The sequence below is a fragment of the Acomys russatus genome, chromosome 4, assembly GCF_903995435.1.
Source record: "Acomys russatus chromosome 4, mAcoRus1.1, whole genome shotgun sequence".
Taxonomy (NCBI): domain Eukaryota; kingdom Metazoa; phylum Chordata; class Mammalia; order Rodentia; family Muridae; genus Acomys; species Acomys russatus.
This window is the reverse complement of record NC_067140.1, coordinates 68,366,745-68,393,321: the sequence shown is the minus strand read 5'-3', so window position 1 is coordinate 68,393,321 and position 26,577 is coordinate 68,366,745. Positions and strand designations below refer to the sequence as shown.

Genomic DNA, 26,577 nt, shown 5'->3' with positions numbered 1-26,577 from the left:
ACGTTTAACTTTTAAATTGCAGACTATCGGTGGTCCATGTCAAGTCATAGTTCACAAGTGGGAGACTCATCTACAACCACGATCAATAACCCCTTTAGGTATGGGCATTAACTGCATCTGTTTGAGGCGTATGCATAAAGTTACTAATGTGCTGCACAGTGGCTTAGGGACTTCATGCATTTTGATTCTGAAGTTTAAAATCAATGCATTGTCAGTACTACAGATTTCACTTAACATTTCATGGATCTTACTTTCAAAACTAAACATTTTTATGGCCTTTCTTTATAAACTGTTAGAAATGCTTGTTTACTTATTTTTATTTGGGGGGGGGTAGATTATTATGAGACTTACTTTAATCTGGAGTTGTTGGAAAGGTAATAACATTCTTCCTGACTGAGGATCCATGGCTTTATTTAGATTTCTTGCTCACGTTTAGAGAGCATTTTAAGAATTAGTTAGCTGGGTGGTGATTGCCTTTAATCCCAGCACTTGGGAAGCAGAGGCATCTCTGTGAGTTCGAGGCCAGCCTGGTCTACAGTGTGAGTTCCAGGACAGCCAGGGCTACACAGAGAAATCCTGTCTCAAGCGCCCCCCAAAAAAGAATTGGTTGATCTAAAACAAAAACTTTCACAAGTTCAGTTTTGAATGCAAGTAAAGTTATATTTTTAAAAATACTAGTAAATAATTAAACCAATGAATTTAAATTTCTTTGTTATAGTTTACATGTATTTCTCTAAGTCTTTTAAATCCCCTCTTGGCTGTGCTGTTATTTATATCACTTTTTAAAATTCAATTTTCTGTGCCCAAGATGGCATTTATCTTCATACAAGTGTTTTTTAGTTCACTGTTCTGTGCTGAAAATAGATCTTGAAGCTCATTTTACATACATGAAACTACTCCCTTGTATTTGTGAGTTGAATCTGAGAATTACATGTTTTAGTTCCTACAGACAATCAAAATTGAGGTTGTGGGTTTTGTAGTTTAGATTAGGAAGTGGGAGTTTCTGTTTTGCCCTCTTTAAAGGACATATTTTGTTTAAACAGAGGTCTCATTCCATCTTCCTTTGAGTTTTCTTTTTACACGTTTTAATATATTTTTTGATAGTTTTTAAGGCAGCATCTTTAACATTACAGTGGTCTCATACTGGAGTCGGAGCTTAGTGAGAATTAAGTATTATAAAACAGTTTGCATTCGGATGCATATTGAAATTAAATATGTTTTTTGTTTTGTGAGAAGTGGAATGACTATTTCTGTTCTTGTAGAAATTTACATTCTGCTTTGGGGGAAGGTGATGTAAACTTAAAGGTGATGTGCAGTCTGCTGGACAATCTTTAGGAAACACCCCACTTATTTTGACAGATACTTCAGGCTTGCTTAAAGTAAGCTGGGAAGAGCACTAAGAAAGGAACCATATCTCATGTTTTAGTAGACACAGCTTTACAGCTCTTTTCATGATCTTGAAATACTAGCAAAGGACTGTGTTAGCACTTAGCCTTGGTAGGTCTTCACAGCTCTGTACACACAGGTAAGTGTATGCTGTCTGTAAAGCTTTTGGCTGGCTGAAGGAATGTTGGGGTTTGAGGGGATTCACACTTTAGCCAAGGTCTGGATGCGCACCACTTAAGAACAAGCACCTTGATTGTGCCAAGACTGTTGGTTGGAGACGTAAGCAGGGAGTTCTTGTCCAGCAGCTCGCTAGGCTCAGGCATGGTGGGTGCTGAGCTCCCCAGTCATGCAGGGCACCCTCCCAGACCTTCTTTGTCTTTGTGAACGGTCACTCAAGTCTGTAGGACCGACTCTGCTTGCTAGCCTCCTGAAAGGGAATACTCTCTCCAGGGCTGCAATAAACATGCTTATTCACTTTAGGCTGCTTTATGTTATAGATGAACCATTTTACGCAATACTTAAAGTAAATTCTCAGTTGTTCATTCATTCTGTACACATCATGGGTTTTTAACTAGGCCTTTTATTTTCCTTGAATTCTAGAAAGTGAAATCATTATTGATGATGGACAATTTGGAATCCACAGTAAGTGACATTCCCTGAATTTTGAAAATGTTTGATATGATTAACCTCTTACCTTAATATCTCATTGGAAATCTGTGACACACTGCAACAACACCGTCACTGCACTGTTGAAAACAAAGACAAACATATTTTGTTAAATGATAAATAGCCTCAAACTTTTGCACTTAGTGTTTGGTCATTTTAAATGTATGAGTTTATATAACTATAAAGACATGTATCTAGAGAGGAAGTGGATATGCTAATCACTCTGATTTGATTACACATGGTATATATGATGTTCCTTGTAGGCCTTTGTGTACTTTGTATGTTTAAATAATGTTTTTACAATAAATCTAGACAACCAGAATGTTCTCGTAATTCTGACTGACTCCTCAAAAACTAATTTACTGTAAAGTTGAAAATTCCTTGTCTTCAAAATGTGTTTAAAATGTTAATTATTTTTATACCGTTCTGCTTTGGTAAGTACTTTATCCTCAAAATTCACACCTTCCTCCAGTGGTTGGATATTTCACAGAATGACAGACTACAGTGCTGCCTTGTCTCCTCCTGGGTGCTAAACCTTAGGGTCAGAAAGAAGTGAGATGAGGTAGAGGAGGTGCCTTTGGCCTGACTCTGAACCAGAGACGCATTTTTGGTGACCAGTGTGCTTTCCTGGCAAGAATGGTTTTGGCGAGAATTTACTATATGCATTGAACACAGAGGCAGTGTTTTTGCTATGGCAATACTTGAAAAGGACTTGAACCTTTCCCTGTTATTTCATTGGGTAGGAAGTGTTATACTATAAAATGATAGAGTCTAAAATGCTTGAATAGCTTTAATGCTTTTTTTTATTTTAAATCTTGTCCTACTATTTACAAAAGAAAACATGCTATTATTTTTTAAGAGATTTATAGAGAATGTTTTTGTTGGCGTTTTTAGTTGGTCAGTTTGTTTGTTGTTTTCTGGTTTTTTTTTAGATTAAAAAATTTTAAGACAGGGTTTCACTATTTAGCCTTGGTTGGCTGGAATTCAGAATTCTGCCTGCTTCCACATCGCCACTCGCTGTTAAGATTATTTTATCCTTAATTATGTGTGTGTTTTTGCACCTGAGTGCAGATGTTCGCAGAGTCTAGAAGAGTGTGGCACATTCTCTCAAGTTGGAGTTATAGGTAGTTGTAACCCATCCACTGGGATTTGAACTGAGGTCTTCTGTGAGAGCAGATGTGCCCTCTCCAGCCCCCAGAGAATCTCCTTTTCTTTAGCTGTAACTTATGACATAGTATCTTTCATGTTGGTTACTTTTATGGTTATAATTGTAGCATTCCTGTCTTTGTCTCTAACTTTTTCACTTCCCAATGTCATATTAAATTAGTTTTAGTTAGTTTTCAGGATGAGAAAGCATTTCTTTGACTTTATGCACTCTTTAAATAATATTTAAAATTTGATGATTTTAAGACATTCTTAAGTTATACCTCAAGAGAGAAGCCTTTTCATTTAAGCTCTGTTGATTTAAAAACTTAGGCTGAAAACACCACCATTGCTATTTATGAAAAAATTATTGCTTTTACTAGTAGGTAACTTCAAGTTAGCTAACCGCATGTTATTACACCATTTGTTGTGGAGGCACACATTCGTGTGAGCATCAGAGCTGACTCAGTTTGGGTCTTCCATTTCTTAAATCTTCAATACTGGTCTCACACCTAGTTTTAGTTGGATGTCTTAGATGAAGTTTTGCAGGGTTTTTTGTTTTGTTTTGTTTTTTTGCTTTTAGACCAGGCTGGCCTTAAACTCAGAGATCAGGAGGATCTATGTCTCCTGAGTGCTGGGATGGAGTGCATGCTATGCCCCATGACAGTGCTTTTTTATTGTTTGTTTGTTTGAGACAAGTTCTCTCACTTTGTAGCTTTGACTGGCATGAAACTAATAGAACCCTACCTGCCTCTGCCTCCTTAGTCCTGGGATCTACATTGTGTACTGCCATGCCTGGCCTGTAATGGCATTGTTTTTTGGTTTTTCCTTCCTTTTTTTTTTTTTTTTTTTTTTTGGTTTTTCGAGACAGGGTTTCTCTGTGTAGCCTTGGCCATCCTCGACTCACTTTGTAGACCAGGCTGGCCTCGAACTCACAGTGATCCGCCAGCCTCTGCCTCTCGAGTGCTAGGATTAAAGGCGTGCGCCACCATGCCCGGCTCTTTGTTGTTGTTGTTGTTTTTGTTTTGTCTTGTTTTTTCTTCCTTTTTTTTTCTTTTTTTTCTTTCTTTCTTTCTTTTCTTTTTTTTTTTAAAGACAGGGTTTCTCTTTTAGTCCTGGCTGACCGGGAACTCACTCTGTAGACCAGGCTGCCCTCAAACTCACAGAGATCTCTGTATCTGCCTTCTGAGTGCTGGGAGTAAAGGCATGTATCCAGCCATCTTTTTCTTTTTTTAATATATTGTTATTTATGTGCATTGTTTTTGCTTGCATGTATGTCTGTGGGAGGGTGTCAGATCCCCCGGAACTGGAGTTACCTAGAATTGTGCACTGCCATGTGGTTGCTGGGAATTGAATGCAGGTCCTCCGGAAGAGCAGCCAGTGCTCTTAACCACTGAGCTATCTCTCCAACTCCAGTGACAATTCTTATAGACTTACTTAGTTTTCTTCAGTTTCTAAGTAGCTGGTTATTAGTAGCTATTTAGCTTTGCTTCTCTAACTTCAAATGAAAGTTCTTTTTCAGTGACACATTTTAAATTACGTTTAATTACAGTAATACATTAATTACATTTAATGTTGGGAAAGGACAAGTATTACATGTCAGTACTGGAATGTGAATGTGAACTAGAATTGTTAGTATGTACTGGATTTAACCAGACTGCTGAAAAATGTATAATTATATTATCCTTCCTATTTATCCCATTAGATGGTGTTGAAACACTGGATTCTGGATGGCTCACATGTCAGACTGAAATAAGATTGCGTCTGCATTATTCTGAGAAACCACCTGTCTCAATTACCAAGAAAAAGTTTAAAAAATCTAGATTTAGGTATGAGCATATGATTGTATTACTTAGGCCATTTATTTTTGCTATTACTGTAAATTTCTGGCATATGTGGTTTTAACCTCTAAGATAATAACCTGTATTTCTCCCTCAATTTGTTGTTACACGTATTTATATTAGGCTTAACCTCTAAATTTGCACTAGAAAAATTTATTCTTGTTAAAATATGTGGTTTCTAGGTTTGTGTATTTTTGTAGTTTCACTTAAACTTTCACACTGTAGGGATTGCTATAAAATTGATAAAACAAGTGATTTTTGTGGTAAAAAGAAAATGGCAACCAAAAAACAACAACAGCAGCAACAAACAAACAACTAGTAAAAAAAAAAAAAAGCTGGGCAGTGGTGGTGCACGCCTTTAATCCCAGCACTTGGGAGGCAGAGGCAGGCAGATCTCTGTGAGTTCAAGGCCAGCCTGCGAGTCCAGGACAGTCAAGGCTACACAGAGAAACCCTGTTTCAGAAAACCAAAAAAAAAAAAAAAAAAAAAAAAAAAGAAAAGAAAAGAAAAGAAAAAGAAAGAAAGAAAGAAAGAAAGAAAAGGAAAATGGCATTAGCAGAAAACGATTGCTATCCTTGGCCTTTAGAGTCCAGACTTTGTTAGGACTTGTTTTGACACTGAAAAGTAAAAGTTACCCCCGGCAGCTCCAGACTTTGCTGCTTTCCTTCTGCTTCCACCCTTTCCTCTCCCTCTTCCTCTTCCTGCCCTCCTTCCCTTCTGCTGCTTTCTTCTCCTCCTCCCTGTTTTAGGGATAGATGAAAAAGCTTTGCAACAATAGTTAAATTCATTTTTCTGTAATACCATTGAATATAAGTCTGAGTAAGCTGGCTTCCTGCTGGACTCTGGACATTAATCATGTGATTTTGGAATTAAGAGTTCCAAGTTTTTTGGTTTGCTTTTTTGGTTGTTGTTGTAGGTTTTGTTTTGTTTTTGGACACAGGGGTTTTCTTGTAGTTCTGGCTGCCCTGAACTCTCTTTGTAGACCAGGTTAGCCTCGAACTCACAGAGATCTGCCTGCCTCTGCCTGTAGAGTGCTGGGATTAAAGGCATGTGCCACCACACCTGGCGAATTTCAAGTTTTGATATGCAACTATCAAGCTTTTCTGGTACAATGTCAAGGCTGGGTAGAAAAGTCCATTTTCAGTTACTAGAGATATTGATATTATTTTTAAAATATAATTCATAATGATAGTATACCAAATAGGTCCTTAATTGTTTCATTATAATTACCTAAATATGTAAGAAAAGTGAGCAGCACTTTAAACCCTTTATATTAGCTTTTGTATTGAGAGAATTTATTATGTTCGCCTTATCGATTTATTTATTTATTTGTTTGTTTGTTTGTTTGTTTATTTAATGTGTGAGTGCTCTGCCTGCATGTACACCTGCAAACCAGAAGAGGGCATCTGATGATTGTGAACCAGTATGTGGTTGCTGGGACTTGAACTCAGGACCTCTGGAAGAGCAGGCAGTGCTCTTAACTGCTGAACCATCTCTCCAGCCCTTGACTTTAATTTTTTAAAGTAGTTTGCTATGCATAATTAAGTCTTTGTCACAGATTGTTTAAAAAGTAGTGTTTTATTTTAAAGTGCTTAGGATTTAAGAAATGAAGAAAATCAGCCAGGCGGTGGTGGCGCCTGCCTTTATTCCCAGCACTCCAGAGATAGAGGCAGGCAGCTCTCTGTAAGTGCAAGGCCAGCCTGCCTACAAAGTGATTCCAGGACAGCCAAGGCCACACTGTCTCGGAAAACCAAAACCAAAACAAACAAACAAACAAACCCCCCCCCCCAAAAAAAGGGAAAAGTAATTAATAGTTGGTAGTATAGTAAATAAATTTGCAGTGTAGGTAATCTACTTTTGGTTATTTGAAAACACTTTAAATTTGTATTTATGTACAGTCTAGGAATTTTTCTTACTGGGTTTCATTATTTTCTCTTGTCAATACAGGGTAAAACTTACACTAGAGGGCCTGGAGGAAGATGACGACGATAAGGTATCTCCCACTATGCTCCACAAAATGTCCAACAGCCTGGAGATATCCTTAATAAGTGACAATGAGTTCAAGTGCAGGCATTCACAGCCAGACTGTGGGTACGGCTTGCAGCCTGATCGTTGGACGGAATACAGCATACAGACAATGGAACCAGACAACCTGGAGCTAATCTTTGACTTTTTTGAGGTAAGTAGTTATTTCAGGGAATTCAGGCATGAACCATTTTCTTGTATATGGTTACATTGTACTCTAGAATTATATTTTAAACCAGGACAAGATGTCTGTGCCTATAGAGTAATATAAATATAAATCTTCCAAAGAACTTTCCATGGATTGAGTAGAGAGGGCTAGGCAGCTGTGGGCCCCCTGATGGATGACCAAAGTGAATCTCTTTCATAGTGGAAATCTGTATTTTCTCCTAAGGAGGACTTGTATAGCCCATTCATGTTGGCCTTGAACTCAGTGTGTAGTCAAAGGTGACCTTAATTATAGGCATGGGCTGCTATACCCAGTTTCTGTGGTGCTGCAGATGGGACCAGGGCATGCCAGACAAACGCTCTCAACTGAGTTATATCCTCGGTTTCAAGAGTGTCTGTTACTATGCCAATTCACTGTGGTGCTAAGATTTATTATATAACAATATAAATACTTGGCAATAAGTTAAAAGGTTGTATTTTATTGTGTGTATGTAGATTGGTGAGATGGGCATGTCACATGTGTCCATTGAGGTCCGAGGACACTTAGGGATTTGGTCCCTTCTGTGTGGAGGTCTGGGGTTTAACCCAGGTTTCTAGATGACCTGCTTGATTTTTCTTTTTTCTTTTTTGGCCAACTTGCCACAAACTTAGACATATCTGGGAAGAGGGCATCCTAATAGAAAAAAAAAATACCTCCGTAAACTTGGTCTGTAGGTACATGCAGGGTACTTCCTTGATTAATGAAAGATGTGGAGAGCCCTTTTCATTGTGCCATCCCCTGGGCAGGGGTGATAACGCAGGCCGAGAAAACTGTGAGGAGCAAGCTTGCAAGCAGTGCTTACGTATGGCCTCTACCTCAGTTTTTGCTTCCAGGTTTTAGCCTTGATTCCTGCCCTGATTTGCCTGGATGATGAACTACAAGTTGTAAGATGAAATAAACCCTTTCCGCCCCCAAGTTGCTTTACTTTAGAAACTTGGGCATCATGGTGTATCACAACAATAGAGAAGTAACCGAGACACCATGCCACAGCAGGCCTTCACGACTGTTAAGGCATCGTGCTTCTAGAAAGTTAGTGAGATGTAATGTCAGATTTTTAAGAGTCTCTGCCACTGATGTCCCGACCTAATGACACTTACACTAGGGATTGTTAGCTCATTTGCTTCCGACAAGTAGTACTTGGTACCTTCCCTATTGTCTTCACACAGTGTGCATGGCCTGTAGATTATATGTACTGGTTCCTTAGCATCTAGTTCCTTTGCCACCTCTGCTGATTTCTGTCTTGAGGGAAGGGAACATGCCTTGACTGTGGTAATACTTAGCCACATTTTCTTGATAGCAACAGAATTCAAGGAGGATTTAAATATACTGAGTAAAACTAGTTACATATAATTACATGTTTTATAATTTTTGAATTATATATTTCTGTGAGTGGCATTTTTGATATAAAGAGTAATTAATTACTTTGTGTTCATAATTTGTAAAAAATTAAAGCTCTAACTGTAAGATGATGGGAATTGTAAAAATATAGTGTAAAATTTTGGTTGGTTACTTTTTTTTAAGTTTTAGTGCCTACCTTAGGATCTCAATAAAAGTGGTGGCTCACACCTGTAATCCCAGTAGTCAGGGAGGCAGAGGCAGGCAGATCACTGGGAGTTTGAGGCCAGCCTGGTCTACAGAGTGAATTCAGGACAGCTAAAGCTACACAGAGAAACCCTATCTTGAAAAACTAAAAACAGAAAAAGATCTCACTTAAAATGTACTCTTCGCTTTGGCCTTCCAAGTGCTGGTTATAGATACAGCATGCTTGTATTGTCAGCATGCTTGACTGTATCATGTGTGCATTTGTCTTTGAGATGGGGTTTCTTGTAGGCTTAGACCAGCTTTGAACTGCTGTGTAGTTGAATGTGGTCTTGAACTGGTTCAAATCCTCCTGCTTTTACTTCTCAAGTGCTGGGATTGTAGACATGAGCCATGTCCAGCGTTGGGGACCAAATGCAGGGCTTCATGAGTACTTAGGCAAGTACCCTATCAACTGAGCATCTAGTCTTAGATTTCATCCTCATTAGTTGTCCTCCATGGACTCCAAGCTCACTTTAAAGGTGTCTCCCCCCCCCCCCAGGGAGGGACAGTTGGGAGGGGACTGAAAATTAACATTTAAAACTTCAGGACAACGCAGAAAGGTGGCTCAGTGGCTAATTTTTGTAGATTCCCTGAGCTCAGTTTCTAGTAACTAGGTAGCACAGCTCATTACCTCCTGTAACTCCAGCTCCAGGGTATCTGACCTCCTCTTCTGGTCTCCACAGGCACCTGTATATACGCATATACACACAAGAACTAAATTTATTTTTTTTAATTCATTAATTCTAATGAGATGCATGGCTCAGTGGGTAAGGGTGCTTACTGCTATGCCTAATGACCTGCGTTCACTACCTGACACTCATGTGATAGAACGAGAGTCAACTTTGCCAAGTTGTCCTCTGACCTCTACATGGAAGTAGTAGCATTAGCGTGCCAAACCTGTCCAATCTCCCCACATACAAAAGTTTTAAAATTATAAATAAAAATAAGGATATTCTGAACCTTATTTTTTTAGGAGGATCTCAGTGAGCATGTAGTTCAGGGTGATGCTCTTCCTGGACACGTTGGCACAGCATGCCTCCTGTCATCTACCATTGCCGAGAGTGGGAGGAGCGCTGGAATCCTTACTCTTCCCATCATGAGCAGAAATTCCAGAAAAACTATAGGCAAGGTCAGAGGTAAGTTGGGGAGAAGATAAGCCCTTAGAGTTAAGCTAAGATTATGGTAGAATTTTTATTACTTTAAGCTGAATATTTGTGAATGATTTCATTATTAATAGTACAGCAACACTTTAAGGAACATACTTACTGAATTTTCTGTTTGATAGAGACGAACAAACTGGTTAAGAGCCATTCAGATGCTTTTGATCCTATAGTGTTGTTGTTTTTTAATCATGACCCACCTTTTTTCCTATGGAAGTTGATTTCATCATCATCAAGCCATTACCAGGATACAGTTGTTCTATGCAGTCTTCATTTTCCAAGTATTGGAAGCCAAGAATACCATTGGATGTTGGACATCGTGGAGCAGGGAACTCAACAACAACTGCCCGGTAAGTTGCATATTTGGGTAGGATTACCATTCAGTAGCCCATGCTTGGTAAAGTTAATGGGATTTTACCTGTTAAATGTCAAAAGGAAAATGCCTTTTTACTACCCATAGAATTAAATGAAATTAAATGATAAGGGGAAGGGATTACTATTTCTTTTTGTTTTGTTTTTCAGGACAGGGTTTCTCTGGTCTTTGTAGACTAGATTGTCCTTGAACTGACAGAGATCCTCCTACCTCTACCTTCCAGGTGCTGAGATTAAAGGTGTGCTACCGCAGCCAGGCCAGAATCACTCTTAACAAAGTATATGGGGAATAGAGACATGGTTCATTGTTTTAAGAGCACTTGCTGCTATTCTAAAGGACCTGAGTTTGGCTCCTAGTTGCCACATTGTATGGCTCACAACCTATAACTCCAGCTCTAGGTGATCTGACATCTTTCATATTCCATGAGCATTGAGCGTGTGCGCGCACACACGCACAATTTTTTAAAAGGTAGGATTAAACTTTATAGTAGAGAGCCTCTAGCAATGAAATACAACCACACTGATGGGGAAACACAACTTGATTAGGCTGGCATTTGTGTCTAAAGTGTAGGCTGAACTTGGACTTACACTTCCTTAGAACCATGGCCATGTAAAGAAGAAAGAATCACTAAGGACAATCTTGGCCAAACCCTTCCATAGATGAGGAATTTGAGAGCCAGACAGAGCAACTTACAAGAGTAAGAATCAAGAGATGGCTCCCAGATTAAGAGCACTGGCTGGGCGGTGGTGGCGCACGCCTTTAATCCCAGCACTTGGGAGGCAGAGGCAGGCGGATCGCTGTGAGTTCAAGGCCAGCCTGGTCTACAAAGTGAGTCTAGGACAGCCAAGGCTACACAGAGAGACCCTGTCTCGAAAAACAAAACAAAACAAAACAAAAAACAAAAACACACACACAAAAAAAGAGCACTGACTGCTCTTCCAAAAGCCTGAATTCAATTCCTGGAAACCACATGGTGGCTCCTAACCATCTATAATGAGACCTGGTGCCCTCTTCTGGCCTACATGCAGGCAGAATACTATAAATAAATCTTTAAAAAGTGATAGCAGAGGCCAAAAAACTTTCTGCATCAAAATTTCCCTCCCAGCTTTCAATTTTTAATGTCTTTTTCATTATGTAGACACTAGATAAGAAAGCTTGAAGATTATCTCAAGAGAGACTTAGCTTCTATTGAAATAGTAATCTGGCACGGCCACCTTTAACGCCCGCACTCAGGAGGCAGAGGCAGATGGATCTCTCCTGCAGTCTGGGCTCCCATTAGCTATCCCTCTAGTGCCTTTCTTTGTTTTTCTTAATGAAATCTGCCCTGTTGGTGTGTCAGTCATTCCTAGCTCCCCAATTTTGCCAGTATGAAGTCATTTGGAGCCTTTATTACAAGTAGGGAGTTTCTTCTCTCAGTTTCTTCATGCCCTTGGAAAGGATTATTTTCCTTAATCAGGCACCTTATTTCTTTCCAAGAAAAAAGTCCAAGTACAGGGAAACTATGTGTTGTGATGTGGAATACATCTATCATTGTAGGTAATGGTCATAGCTTGTGCTTATGAAGTAACTGCACATACCAGCCACGTGTGTTCCTATCATATTATGGGTATAGTCACGTTAGCCTCCACATAGAAGGTAGGTCATGATTTAATGTTGAGACGTGATGTAGTTGGCTTACCACAGTGTTCCTTCTGACTACATTTCTTCTCTATTTCAGGCTGGCTAAAGTACAGGAAAATACTATTGCTTCTTTAAGAAATGCTGCCAGTCATGTAAGTACGCTTCCTTTAAACAACTTTGGATTATTGAGATAGAGACTTGAGAGCTCTTTCACTTTTCCTTATTGTTATGAAAATGTTTATAAGTGAGTGATGAAAAAATATCCTTTTGTGTTTGTGTTTAGATTTGTGATGAAGATTTACATGTAACTATCAGAATAATAACCAACCTTTAAAAAATATTTTATGTGTATGAGTGTTTTGCCTGCATGTGTGTGAGTGTGCTGCTTATGTGTCTGGTTTCCTTGGATGCCAGACGGTGTCAGATCTCCTATAGCTTCAGTTACAAACATCTGAGAGCCTTCATGTGAGTGCTGGGCTTCTGAAAGAGCAACAAAGGAAAAAGAGCTTTAAGCCACTTTCCTTAACCCCTATTCTGTGCGTGCATGTGCACGCACGCACGCACGCACGCACACGCACACGCGCACACACACACACACATTTCAGAAAAAGCAAGGCAGGCTTTGAACCTTGGTGGTTCCCCAAGTGCTGTGATTACAAGTATAAGCTACCACTCCTTGTTTCCACCCCCCCCCCCTTTTTTTGAGATAAAATGTTTCTAATGATTGGTTTTACTTTAGAAATAATGCTAATAGAAGGAAGTAGTTTTATGTAACACTTCATTGCATTTTATTATTTACTGAGGAGAGGGCGCTTATCTCCATGTGGAGGTCAGAGGACAACATGTGGCAATTGACACCCTTGTCCCACCTTGAGAGATCTGATTGAACTCAGGCCTTGGTGCCAAGTGCCTCTACCCACCAAATGATCATCTGGCTACACTTTTAAAAAAATGTTATCAATACATATGTTGAAATACATTATTTTGTACTCTAAAAGAAAGTAAAAGTAGGGGGCTGGAGAGATGGCTAAGCGATTAAGAGCACTGTTAGCTTTTCCAGCCTGAGTTCAATTTTCAGCAACCATGTGGTAGCTCATAACCATCTATAATGTGATCTGATACTCTCTTCTGGCATACAAGTGTACATGCACATAGAGAGCACTCATATATACAAAATAAATAAATAAATCTTAACAAAAAAAAAAAAAATTAAAGCCGAGGCAGGAGGATCATTTTGAGTTCGAGGCCAGCCTGGTCTACACAGCAAGTCCAGGACAGCCAAGGCCAAACGGAGAAACCCTGTCTCAAAAAACAACAACAACAACAACAAAAGCACTTTAAATTTTTTCTTTTATCCAGTCATAAAGTATTAAAAGTTTATTTTGCTTCCACCACCTGACCAGAGAGACTCAAACAATAAACTTGAGTTGGGATAGGGGATGCGAGGGCATCTGAATAGTTTCCTTCCCACTGTTTTTTACAGTGGCTTTCACTTTCCAAACAATTTAAACTGGGGGTAGTGGCATATATCTTTAATCTCAGCATTTGAGAGGCAGACGTTGAAGGATCTTTTTGAGTTGGAGAGCAAGCCAGGTATGGTGGCACATGCCTTAAGTCAGAGAAATTAGGTGGTGGAATCAGCAGGGTTACCATATATTTGAGGTTAACCTGAGCTGTATAAATAAGTTTGTCTCAAAAAGCAAAGAAGATAAGGTTGAATTAATTTTTTTTCTAGTACTAGAGATTGAATCCAGGACCTTAGGCAAGTCCTCGAACACTAAACTACATTGACCTCATCTTCTTATTTATGCTGAAATTATAAGCCTGTGACATTGGGCCCAACTTGTCAGGGTAGTCCACTGTTGATTACTTAATGAAGGGATATCTGTTCTAAGGTAACACATATTTTAGTCTCTCTGAAGTCAGAATAGCTCAAGTCATGGTTTAATTGGCAGCAGTTTTCCTCTTTTTCCTAGTAGTATATAATTTCATAATTCATAGCATTTTAAATTGGTTATAACAATTATTTTAGTATTTGAAAGTATTTGGAGAGTCAGGCATGGCAACACCTTTATTCCCAAGCACTTGGGAGTCAGGGGCAGGTGGATCTTTGTGAGTTCATGTCTAGACAGGGCTATACTGTGTCTCAAAAATTGTAAAAATGTGTGTAGCTTTACCTTTTAGTTGAGAGGATATACTGATCCAGGTATATACTGGACCATGGTTCATAGTTTTAGTTCATTGTTGCTAACTAGGCAATATTTACTTCTTAGTAAAGCTTTCTTTCAAATGGATGACTATATGAAATAAAACATTGTAGCCAGGAAGATGTGACTTGAAGTACTTAATAGGTAGAACTATGAGGAAATGGTGTAGTTATTCCCTTGTTGAAAGGATGTAGTATCTTCTTGTGAAAGTCATAAAACCAGCTCTGTTTTCTGCTTTGGAAATCAACAGGAAGGGGACTGGAGAAATGAGGCCGTGCTTAACAGCGCTGGCTGCTCGTCAGAGGACTTGGGTTCCATTCCTTGCACCGACATGGAGACTCACAGTTCTCCAGCAAATGTCCTGTTGTGATAGTTTTGGGGATTTTTTGTTGTTGTTTGGTTGATTGCTTTTAGTTTTTGGTTTTTTGAGACAGGTAGGAAACTAACCATTTTGGAGAAATTTGAAGTGATATATTCATACATGTTTTATTGTGCAAAATTATCATTTTTTTGTATATAGTTGTACAAAATGATGTTTTTCTGTACAAAATGTTAATTTTACCCTAAACAAAAAAAGCTGATCTGTGTTGAAATGTGTTATCTGCTTATTTAAAACACTTGCTTCCTTTTCTTCTGTTAGGGTGCAGCATTTGTAGAATTTGATGTCCATCTTTCAAAGGACTTTGTGCCTGTGGTATATCATGATCTCACCTGCTGTTTGACCATGAAAAAGGTATGTTGAAATTCCTGTGTCTTATGGTTACTGTCATAAAATGTTTAAAAATAAGAAAGTTTGTTACATTTTTAGTTAATTGTTAGAGTTGATAAATTCATTTTTTAGAAGTGAATTACTTCCAGTTCTTTTTAAGACTTTATAGTATTAAGAGGTAGGTTTGATAGGAGTAATGATTTTCTAGAGTCAGGCATCAATGTTGTTGCTAAATTTGCTTTTTGATGTTACTGATGAAAGTCTTTCCTGTACAATATTGAGGCAGAAGAGGAGGATCTTTTTTTCCAGACCCCTGTCTATTTCTGCTTCATATCTCAAATTAATAGCTGGCACAATTTAGCCAAAGCTACAAGGTACCACAGTGTAGTGGTTTGGAGTCAGTATGGAGAAGACCTCAGTCAAGGCAGGTTAGATGGGAGAAAGGAAAGCCTGTGGCTGAGGAAAAAAATGTTTAGAGCTGAACTTCAGCATCAGTCCATGTCTTGGGTACAAGAATTTGAGGACTACAGAGCAGTGAGACAAAGGGGCAGCAGGAGCAGAAGGAGCTGAGAGGAAGGTGTGAATCACGGGAGAGTCCACAGTGGGATTTAAAAGTGCATGTAGGGTATTTAGGGCTTATTATTATTGTTTTAAAAACATAATTGTCAATATTGTATACTCTGACCTGGAATATACAGATGAATCAAGTGTTTTCTAAGGGGCTTAAATTAGGAAGTTCTTCTTGCATTAAAAAAAAAAAAAAACTTTGATTATCATTTTCAAGTGAGCTGGTTTAAAGTTAGGGCCAGTTTGCTGTCATAGAACACTAGCTCAGCAGACAGGCTTTAAGCACAGAGCTCGAGAAGGGCCGTCCTGTCTTTGTGAGGTGCTATCCAGAAGGCAAAAGAAGAGGATTCATCTGTGCAAAGGAATAACTAAGGAGCAATAGTGGAGGTCATTTTTGCTACAAGAATATGTTATTTCTAAAATAGCTTATTTTTTTTCTAAAAGAGCTTATTGAAGAGTATATTTATTCCTTATTTTCAACAGACTGTCTTTCTGCAAAACTGAATCCAAATGAGTTAATGGTGAAATGAAAGTATATATTTTTAACTTGAATTTATTTTTTAAGTTAGCATTTTCATGTAAAAAAACAGTTCATCCATGTCCATTAAAAAATGCAAGTAGTTCAGAAGATGAAATGAATGACAAATCTCCCTCTCTACTCCTTGATCACATTCCCTTACTCTTAATAGTTTCTTGTGTGTCCTTCCAGAAAAAATTTGTGAATACACAGGTTTGTACCAACATTCATGAGCAAATATATTTGTGCAGTGGCTTTTACTGTTGAGTTGTTTTATTGGTGGTACCTTAACTCCTTTCCTTAAGAGAGTGGTACTTCCTACAGCATAACATTTGACATGGCTTTAAAATGTACATTGCTTGTGGAGGATACATGCTAGATCATGGTTCTTAAATATTGCTTATAGATTAATCAGATATATTTTTATAGAATTTTCTTTGGTATGGCTGCCACTTTTATTCAAGTTTAAATAATAAAAAGGCTTAGAAAAAATAGAAATGTATTTGCAGCATTAAATCGCTATTAGTATTTGCATGTTGATTTCCTAGGCATGTGGCATGGGTAAGTGCCAGATAAAGAGTATACCGCATGGAGGAGGCAGTAAAAACGGTGCCCGATGTCATGCTTATCATCAGTGCTTCCAGCCTTCCAGATGCTTTTTTCCTCCAGGCACTGAATGCCTCCAGTAAAAACAGCAGCGGGAGCTGGGGTGTAGTCAGAGATGAGAGCCTTGCCTAGCATGTGAACGGCTGTGGGCTCTTCTGGGTGGACAAGGAAAAAGAATACGACAACAGCAACAGTGACAATAAAGCAGCTGGAGCAGGAGCTCCTGTAGCGTTCGGTTACCAGCACTTTTCTGCATGGGGTCATGATGGAGTCATGGTGGCTACCTAAGAGCAATCTCATATGCAGTAAATTGGGGTTGTGTAAACATTCAGAAATAGTGAAACAGATTTCCCCCTTTCTTTTTTCTAATAGAAATTTGAAGCTGATCCAGTTGAATTGTTTGAAATCCCAGTAAAAGAATTAACATTTGACCAACTCCAGTTATTGAAGGTATTAATTGTGACACAAAATGTTAATTTTCCTTCAGCTTTAGTATGATTTACATTTGTGTGATTTTGTAATACTTTCTGCACATAAGAATGATTGTGCATTCAACATGCATGGAGTATGTTTTAGCTTTCTGATGATAGTTTTATACATTCTAGGACCTTGGTATATTTTGTTTTACTGTGTTATTTTGCATGATTTCTATTTTTAAGGTTTATTTATTTATTATGTATACAGTGCTCTGTCTGCATATGTACCGACAGGCCAGAAGAGGGCATCAGATCACATTATAGATGGTTGTGAGCCATCATGTGGTTGCTGGGACTTGAACTCAGGACCTCTGGAAGAACAGTCAGTGCTCTTAACTGCTGAGCCATCTCTCCAGCCCTTTGCATGATTTCTTATCGCATCCCTATTAGGTACTTAATAAATACCTAAGTGCAAATAGCTTCCTAACTTAGGAGTTTTTGTATTTTTTTTTCATCTTGGTCATTTGATCATGATTTTATGTGCTTGTATATATAGTAGAAAGTGTACATAATGCTTAATGTTTATAATTAAACTGGTAGTTCCACATTTTGTCTGTCCTAGCTTGCTAGCTTTTCAAGTTACTTTAATTAATTGTTTTAATAAACTATGATTTTTTTTTTCTAATTGCATTTTATGTGTTTGTTTTCCAGCTTTCTCATGTGACTGCACTGAAAACCAAAGATCGGAAACGTATGTGCCAGTTTGGAAACATTGTTTTTGTCTTATGAGTGATATAGATAAGCCATTCCCTGTTTATTTTAATGTATCTTTGATCATTTTAATGACTATAGTATTGATCCATCTGAGTGTAATCCTATATATGTGAATCTTTTACATTGATTGATTGATTGATTTATCTATTTGTTCATTTGTTTAATGTATACTCCATCTGCATGTAGAACCTGCATGCCAGAAGAGGGCATCAGATCTCATTATAAGTGGTTGTGAGCCACCATGTGGTTGCTGGGAATTGAACTCAGGACCTTTGGAAGAGCAGCCAGTGCTCTTAACCACTGAGCCGTCTCTCCAGCCCTTACATTGATTTTCAACTGGGGTGTTACATATCTAGTAAGCATTTCACTACTCTCCTTAGTTTTATGTCTAGTTTTTTCCAAACATTCTTCTTTTGTTCTTCTTTCTTTTCTCTTTTTCTATTTGTTTGTTTGTTTGTTTTGAGACAGGGTTTCTCTATGTAGCGTTGGCTATCCTAGACTCGCTTTGGAGACCAGGCTGGCCTCGAACTCACAGCAATCCGCCTGCCTCTGCTCCCAAGTGCTGGGATTAAAGGCGTGCGCCATCACCGCCCAGCTCCAAACATTCTTAATCATTACAATGTAGAGTGCCTCTCAGGTACAGATTCCAGTGCCGGGGCTTGAATCAGTTCTGTCCTCCTTAGCTGTGCCTGGGGGCAGGTTACTTACTTAATAACAACTTTATGCCTCAGTATCTCCCAGGATGTCCTGCCTCCCACATCGCTGTTTAGTACCACTTTCCATTCCTTTTTCAACAGGGCTCAATAATTTATGTACCTCTTAAAACTCGTTGTTTTTGTGCTCCCTATTTTTAGCTAGACTGTGTTATCTCAAAGGCAGGACAGTGGTTTCAAAGTCCCAGAGACTGACTTTCACAGTGTTCTGCAAAGGGCAGGTGCTCAGTGATGTACTTTGTGAAAACCATGTGGAAACTGCCTTTGTGAAGGGTTATGAGGTGCTTCAGACACCAAAATTATCTTAAAATGTGGCTTCATAGGCTTGTAGATATTTTATGACTGTAAAGAAAAGGTTAATATTTACCTTTTATTATTCAACTGTAATTTTTTAAACCTAATTTTAGATTTAAACCAAATTTGTAATGTACGTGGGCTGATATTTTTTTCTTTTAGAAAAAAATTCTATACTTCTCCATGTAATCTATTTTAGATTACAAGATTATGTTAACAAAACTAGCAATAGTTTTCTTGTTTGCTTTTAAGGTTAGTGTCATGTAGCTCAAACTAACCTTGAGTTCACCATCTACTCCAGGATAATTTTGAACTCTTTATCCTCCTGCCTCTGTCTTCCAAATGTGGGATTACAGGCATGTGCCCACTCAAGTTTTATTCATTCCTGAGTTTCATCTGTGCAAGGCTAGCTCTTTACTAACTGAGCTACAGCCCAAAACCTTTAGGGTTTTTTGTTTGTTTGTCTGGGGTTTTTTGGTTTTTGAGACAGGGTTTCTCTGTGTTCACTTTGACTGTCCTGGATTCACTTTATAGACCAAAGTGTCCTGGAACTCAAAGAGAACTGCCTGCCTCTGCCTCCCAGGAGCTGGGATTAAAGGTGTGCACCACCACTACCCAGCTCCTTAGTTTTTCTTTTACCTGTAATTTCTGAGCTGGTTTGCTGCATCTCCAAATTACACTGAAAGATGAATTGCTGCTTCCAACTACTATTCAGAGAGCCATCTTAAGTTTTTATATGAAAATAACTACTTCTTGGGGCCATAAAGGATGATGTTTATATGATGTGTTATGAACTAGTCTTGTTGCTAGAAAATGGAGTTATTAATGGTTAAAGATAGTAAATACAAGAGATGTGCTAGTCACTCAGTGCATAGCTCTCCTAGACCAGGGAGTGGGTCTGCTCTAGGGCATCTTACTTACCAAGCTTCTGTAATTTGAAATTTCAGAATCTGTGGTTGAGGAGGAAAATTTTTTTTCTGAAAACCAGCCATTTCCTTCTCTTAAGATGGTAAGTCCCTTGAGGAACACTTGTACAGGGCTATCTCATTGATATTTGTATCAATTTTTTTTACTCTATTAAAAGGTGACTAAAAGGTCTGTGTCAGTCATCATCAGTGTGAGTTTATTATCGTGGGTGCTTTGGAGAGGGGGTGTGACATAGCTCAGACGGTCTAGGCTTCTTGAAATCGTGACTTTCCTGCCTGTTCCCAGGTGCTGGCATTGCAGGTGCTGGCTGTTACTTACTCACCCAGGGCGGGAGGCTATTCTGCCTTTTAGGAACAGCTTAACTGTTTTCTTGACTAAGACTAACCTTTCAGTTGGCTCATTGGGGACAATAGTAAGTTTGCATATTTCTGTATAAAGGGAAGGAGAGGAGAGCACACAGGGGAAGGAAAGAGGTGGAAGAGGCCTCTTTGCAGTATTTAAAACTTATAGTTTGGAGAGACCATAAGAAGCTTCATTATTTAAAATAAGATTTCAGAAATTCACCATGAAAACATCTAAGCAAAAAGTAGTATAAAGATTTTTTAAATTGGCTGGGCATGATGGCACACACCCTTCTTCCCAGTGCTCTGGGAGACCAGAGACAGGTAATCTCTGTAAGGCCAGCCTGATGAACATAGTCAACTCTAGGACAGATAGGGCTACATAGTGAGACCCTGTTGTCATCGTTGTCAAATTTAAAAGCTGGAGACAATTTGCACAGCCTCAGGGAAGTCCGTGGAGATGCTGGAGAGATGCCAGTGCACTTTCATAATGATTCCCACTTTTAATGAGTTGTTTATGGTCTGCTGTAGTAACTAGGGCTCTGTTCAGGGTTTACTTCTGGTGATTTGGGTAGGAATTTACTCAGCACCTCATGCATTCCAAGCAAACACTCTGTATCATATTTTAAATTTTGATTTTCCAGTTATGGCTGCCAAAATCATCTGATTCCCAAGTGTCCAGATAATTTGCTTTTTAGAAAAGATGAGCAGTGTGTGTGTGTGTGTGTGTGTGTGTGTGTGTGTGTGTGTGTGTGTGTGTGTGTTTATAGCTCTCAGAATAGCATAGTGTATTTTCTGGAGGTTATCAATCAGCATGGGTATTTGTTGAACAAAAACACCTTTTCTTTTTTCTTTCTTTTCTTTTTTATTTTATTTGTTTTTGTTTTTCTAGACAGTGTTTCTCTGTGTAGCCTTGACTGTCCTAGACTCACTTTGTAGAATAGGCTGGCCTCTAACTCACAGCGATCCATCTGCCTCTGCCTCCCGAATGCTGGGATTAAAGGCATGTGCCACCATGCCTGGCTAAAACACCTTTTCAAAAAGCTAAAAATGATGGCTTTCATTTAATCTGGTCTTAATATATCAACATAAGTAAATATACAGAAAGTATGACTTGAGTTAGAGTTAGGAGTTAGGATTAGAGTTAGAGTTAAGGATAGGACCTTCATTTTTTACTTCCTGTAGCTCACTTTAGATTTAAAAAAAAAAGGAATGATAGAAAAGATTTTAGTTAAGGGTCTATTTTTGTGGTGATAATTGAATTGTCAAAGATATTATTTGAACCTGCTGTATTTAAAGAAATTTTTGACTTTCTTATTAAACAAAAAATCTGCCATGTTTTCTGTTCCATATAGAAAAGTTAATGGTTTATAATGACAACAAAACATTGGTAATAATAATTCTGTTTTTTTCTTACTTTGCTATCCATCTTACCAAAAATGATATAATTCGTCATCAACAAACAACACTGTAGGTTTTAGAATCATTGCCAGAAGATGTAGGATATAATATAGAAATAAAATGGATTTGCCAACACAGGGTAAGTAATTTGTTTTTGTTGTTGTTGTTACTGTCTTTTGTTTTAATGGCATTAAGTAAAACTGAAATCTTGTAGTTTCGTTCATTGAAGCACATTGTTTGCAGGACCTTTTAAAATTGAAAACAAAGAAAAACTATTTTGTGTGTTTCTGAGAATATGGGTCTGGATGCTGTGATACACATATAAAGGCAGCTTTAGGACTCTGTTCTCTCCTTCCACCACGGGCTTGGGATTAAACTCAGGTTGTTAGACTTGTGTAGCAAGCATCTTTGCATGCTAAACCATCTCACCAGCCCTGAAGAGTGTAAATAAAGCATACTTTATACTTATATGTGATTATTTTTAAATTTCTGAATGTCTATTGTAAAAGTTTTGGCATATACGTGGCCTGTGTATATAGTAATATAAGCCGTTTCTGAGTATATTTAAAAAGTAGATGTCAAACTCTTACTGATTTTTAAAAATGTTTACATCTAAGCATATTTTAAGTAATAATTTCCTAAGCACATTTCTTAAGCTAGTAATACTAACATAGGAAAAGAAATTTCTGTAAATAAGTTTTAAATCAGTCCCAGGTTTAGTCACTCATTATCCACAAATATTTACTGAGTAGGTAGTAAAGGCCAGGCATTTTTCTAAGTGGTGAGAATATATGCAGAGTAAGGATAAAATAGGTTTTGTTTTCCTAGAGTTTCATTCTATGTGAGGAAAACAATTGGGACTGGAGCGCTTACTGCTCTTGTAGAGGATACAAGTTCAGTTCTGAGCATCCAGTCCTCACAACTGCTCCTAACTCCAAATCCAGGAGGACCCAATGTTTCTGTGCACATACCCACATATAACCACGTAGCTCCAAAAGTAGTTCTTTTAAAGAAAGAACAAAATTGAATGTATTTGGGGCTAGAGGAAAGTATGTATGGTAAAAAGGTAGCCTAGAATGTGGAGTCCTGAAGTATTCAATCATAATTGGCCATTTGGACTAACAGCCTAGAAAAATCCATAATTTCCTTCAAGTCATGTTGTTTGTGACAGACTAAGGTGGTCCTGGTTCAGGAAGACCAAGATTTTCCTAATGAGTAGTTTTTGTCTGTTTGCTGAGGCTTCTAGAATTATTTTGACTAATATTTAAGATATTTGGTATTTTGTTATAAACATTAATACTTAATAAAGACTAACATATCTTATGGTTTGTCAAGATTATGTCAAAATAGTTGTCATAGTATATTGTAGGCTTCTGGAGATGTAGCTTTTTTTTTCTTTGGTTTTTTTTTTTTTTTTTTTGGTTTTTCAAGATAGAGTTTCTCTGTGTAGCCCTGGCTGTCCTGGACTCGTTTGTAGACCAGGCTCTCCTTGAACTCACAGCAATCCACCTGCCTCTGCCTCCCAAGTGCTGAGATTAAAGGCGTGCGCCACCATGCCCTGCTCGGAGATGTAGCTTTTATTCTGTTAAGTTTAAAGCCAAAACCTGCTGATGTTTGAATTTTCACCTGAATTATTATTGCTGTGCTGTTCCTAGATAAGCGTGTGGTCTCTGGCATCAGTTGTCCCTGCCTTTGGCTTCCTCACCTGTGAAATAAGTATTCACTAGTTCCCCTAGTAGCTATCATGGCGCAAGTTAAAAGAAGCCAAACACTGCTCATCATGAGGTTAAACTAGATCTCCTGAGCATGCCTGGACAGGAGAATAGATTGCTACAACTGTCATGAAAAACAGGTTTCTAAAGAAATTAAAAATAGAAACCTACTATATGACCCAGCCATTCCTCTTTCTGGCTGTCTACCAAAAAGAAATGAAACCACTACCTTGTAAAAGTAATTATTGCCCCCTTGTTCACAATAGACAAAATAAAGAGACAGCCTAATGTCCATTACTGGACAAACAGGCAAAGAAGTAGCCATCCATAAACACTCTAGAAAAGAACGAAATCTGTTGATGGGCCTCGGGGAAATAATTGGCTAAATAAAAGTAAGCCAGCCACAGAAAAATACTGCATGATTTTATTTATATTGGGAGCATATATATATTTTATTTCAAAGATAGAGAACAAAAATAGTTACAAGGTGGCAGGGAGGGAGTAAAGGCATCAGAGGTCAAAGAATACAAAATAAACAAATGTGTGTGATAAGTATAGAGATTCATATGTAGGTGAAGGCTATAGCTGTACATAAGCTAAATGCTTGTTAGTCTGCTCCTGCATCAATGGGGGCAGCTGTGTAAGAAGATGGATGTGATTCTTTGCTTTAATTTAATAATATGTTTACTGTATGTATCTGTAATATCCTGCATGCCTTTGGGAAACACATGATTACATTTTAAAGTGTTGGGCTGGTTGTTGTTGAGGCTTTCTTTAACATTGCAGCTCCAGCATGCATCACTGCCTCTTGTTTCATTCCTTCCATATAGGATGGAGTGTGGGATGGCAACTTATCAACATATTTTGACATGAACCTGTTTTTGGATATAATTTTAAAAACTGTTTTAGAAAATTCTGGGAAGAGAAGAATAGTATTTTCTTCATTTGATGCAGATATTTGTACAATGTGAGTAATATTCAAGGTTTTTGTTTGTTTGATTCTGTACTCTTTGATTGTGGGTAGGATTTGGGAGGTTGTCCAGATGGCACCCTGGTTTGTTCTCTGAGTCAGTCACCCATATTTTCTTTTCTTCCTAAAAAGGGTACTTCTTTCTCAGCTACGTTCCACCACTCTTTTGATATCCATACTGTCCTGGGTCACGAGACCCCACATTTGGCATTTTGTCGCAATACCTAACCCCATGGGTTTCCCATTACCAGTTTCTGAGGCTGTTTTAGCTCTTGAATATAAAACTTTAAACCTTTATGTTTGACTTGGTTGTATCTGAGTAATGGATTGCTCCTTCTTGTTTGTCCTACTTTTGAGAGTTTCTCAATCTGTGGGTCATGAGCTCACTAACTTGCTGTGATCCTCCAGCCTTAGCCTCCTGGAGCCATGCTGCCTAACTCTGTTTCTCTTTTGTTTTCTTTTTAGTAGTTTCTAAAGTTTCAAAGTAATATTATTATCTTCACACAAAAATTTTCCCCTTTAACTTGTCTATTTAGGGTTCGGCAAAAGCAAAACAAGTACCCCATATTATTTTTGACACAAGGAAAATCTGAAATTTATCCTGAGCTCATGGACCTCAGATCTCGGACAACATCCATTGCAATGAGCTTTGCACAGTTTGAAAATATTTTGGTAAGTTGGGTTTCATTTTCTTCTTTTTTTAAAAACTAACTTAATTTTTTTTAAAGTTTCATATGTATGCACTGTATTTTCCTCATTTCCCTCTCTTTCCTCCAAGTCCTTTCATGCACTCCCCACACCCTCTCAAATGCATGGCCTCTTTTTCTTTAATTATTATTGTTACATACACATAATGAATATATATAAACACAGCCATAAAGTGTTTGCTCATCTGTAAATTTTCATTTTGTTTTGTTTTAGACAGTATTAAACGGTTTCCTGTTCTAACCACTGGTTAAAGGTTTAACTAATGTTGAGGAGAGAAATGACAATGACTAAAAAGTTAATAAGTGCTTATGTTAATAATGTGTTGTGTATACGCACATATATCCATTAAATAAGGGAAATTATAAGAAAAGGTAAGGGCCGGGCATGGTGGTGCACGCCTTTAATGCCAGCACCCAGGAGGCAGAGGCAGGTGGATCTATGTGAGTTCGAGGCTAGCCTGATCTACAAAGCAAGTCCAGGACAACCAAGGTTGCACAGAGAATCCCTGTCTCGAAAAACCAAAAAAAAAAAAAAAAAGAAAGAAAAGAAAAAAAGAAAGAAAGAAAGAAAAGGTCTGCCCATTTTCCCTGTTGTGTACCTCTTCTCAAGAGCACTAGCCCAGAGCCTGATCATTTAGTATTTGCAGTGACATTTCTTTTTTGTAAACAATGAATTTTTCCTCTTGCAGGGGATAAATGCCCATACTGAAGACCTACTTAGAAACCCATCCTATGTCGAAGAGGCAAAGGCTAAGGGGTTGGTCATATTCTGCTGGGGTGATGATACCAACGACCCTGAGAACAGAAGGAAACTGAAGGAATTTGGAGTAAATGGTCTAATATATGATAGGTATTTGTTTTTCGTAAAAAATCTCCATGGACTTGTACAAAAAGTGTAACATCTATCTTCTAAACTATTAAATTTTAGTTGTTAAAATTATGTATTAGAGCCTAAAGTTTATCTTGACGTTTGTGACCTTTCCCCAGATGTTGAGTATGCCAAAGCCACTTCAGCTCTAACCCAAATGTGTAAGTGGCCTTGGGGTGAGAACAGCTGCCTGTCCTACACCTGCTGTCTGTCAAAGCTCTCAACAATTGTCTTAGTTACTTATTGGCCATCATGAGACAACATGACGAAGGTGACTTATAAAAGAAAGCATTAGTAGGAGGCTTGTTTGCAGTTCCAGAGGGTGAACCCATCACCATCACAGTGGGGAACATGGCAGTAGACAGGCGTGGTGCTGGAGCAGTAGTGAGAGCTCACATCTGACCCCCAAGCAGGAGGCAGAGAGACACAGACAGACACAGTCTGGGCCTCATGTGGGCTTTTGTAACCAAAGTCCACCCCTGAGACACACCTCCTCCAGCAAGGCCATGCCTCCTAGTCCTCCCCAAATAGTCCACTTACTGGGAACCAACCATTCTCATTTAAACCACAACAGTGAGCTCATTGAATTCTGTGGCTTTTTTCATCTTTACACATTCCCAGTATCCAACTCAGAACATTTCTCTGACCTTTTAAAACTTTTATGTCCCTTCTTATCATCTTTCAGCATATATGGCCACTCTGCTTAGTTCACTTTCTCGAGCTAAGTCCTTGAAGTCTTCCATGACTGTGTTCTCCAACCTGTCAACCCTTTTATTCCTGTGGGATCTTTCCTCTCACAGCATCCCCCTGTGTGCTATTTCTTTTTGCTTTAGAGAAAACACTGAACT

At 38.4% G+C, this 26,577-nt stretch overlaps 1 protein-coding gene across 4 annotated transcripts in view; it reads left to right on the top strand.

The window, feature by feature from the left end:
• The window catches only part of Gpcpd1 (glycerophosphocholine phosphodiesterase 1), a 52,115-nt gene that overhangs the window by 19,578 nt on the left and 5,960 nt on the right, over positions 1 to 26,577 (top strand). For 2 of the 4 annotated variants that reach the window (XM_051144680.1, XM_051144681.1), the window contains exons 5-20: positions 23 to 98; positions 1,987 to 2,028; positions 4,901 to 5,024; positions 6,984 to 7,215; positions 9,821 to 9,983; positions 10,225 to 10,357; positions 12,098 to 12,152; positions 14,848 to 14,940; positions 16,193 to 16,213; positions 16,979 to 17,056; positions 17,734 to 17,773; positions 19,751 to 19,812; positions 21,546 to 21,611; positions 24,015 to 24,151; positions 24,691 to 24,826; positions 25,551 to 25,711. In XM_051144680.1, coding sequence (XP_051000637.1) covers positions 23 to 98; positions 1,987 to 2,028; positions 4,901 to 5,024; positions 6,984 to 7,215; positions 9,821 to 9,983; positions 10,225 to 10,357; positions 12,098 to 12,152; positions 14,848 to 14,940; positions 16,193 to 16,213; positions 16,979 to 17,056; positions 17,734 to 17,773; positions 19,751 to 19,812; positions 21,546 to 21,611; positions 24,015 to 24,151; positions 24,691 to 24,826; positions 25,551 to 25,711 — 1,619 coding nt within the window. The remainder of the gene's footprint in view (positions 1 to 22; positions 99 to 1,986; positions 2,029 to 4,900; positions 5,025 to 6,983; positions 7,216 to 9,820; positions 9,984 to 10,224; positions 10,358 to 12,097; positions 12,153 to 14,847; positions 14,941 to 16,192; positions 16,214 to 16,978; positions 17,057 to 17,733; positions 17,774 to 19,750; positions 19,813 to 21,545; positions 21,612 to 24,014; positions 24,152 to 24,690; positions 24,827 to 25,550; positions 25,712 to 26,577) is intronic. The other 2 variants (XM_051144682.1, XM_051144683.1) reach the window with 2 other exon arrangements.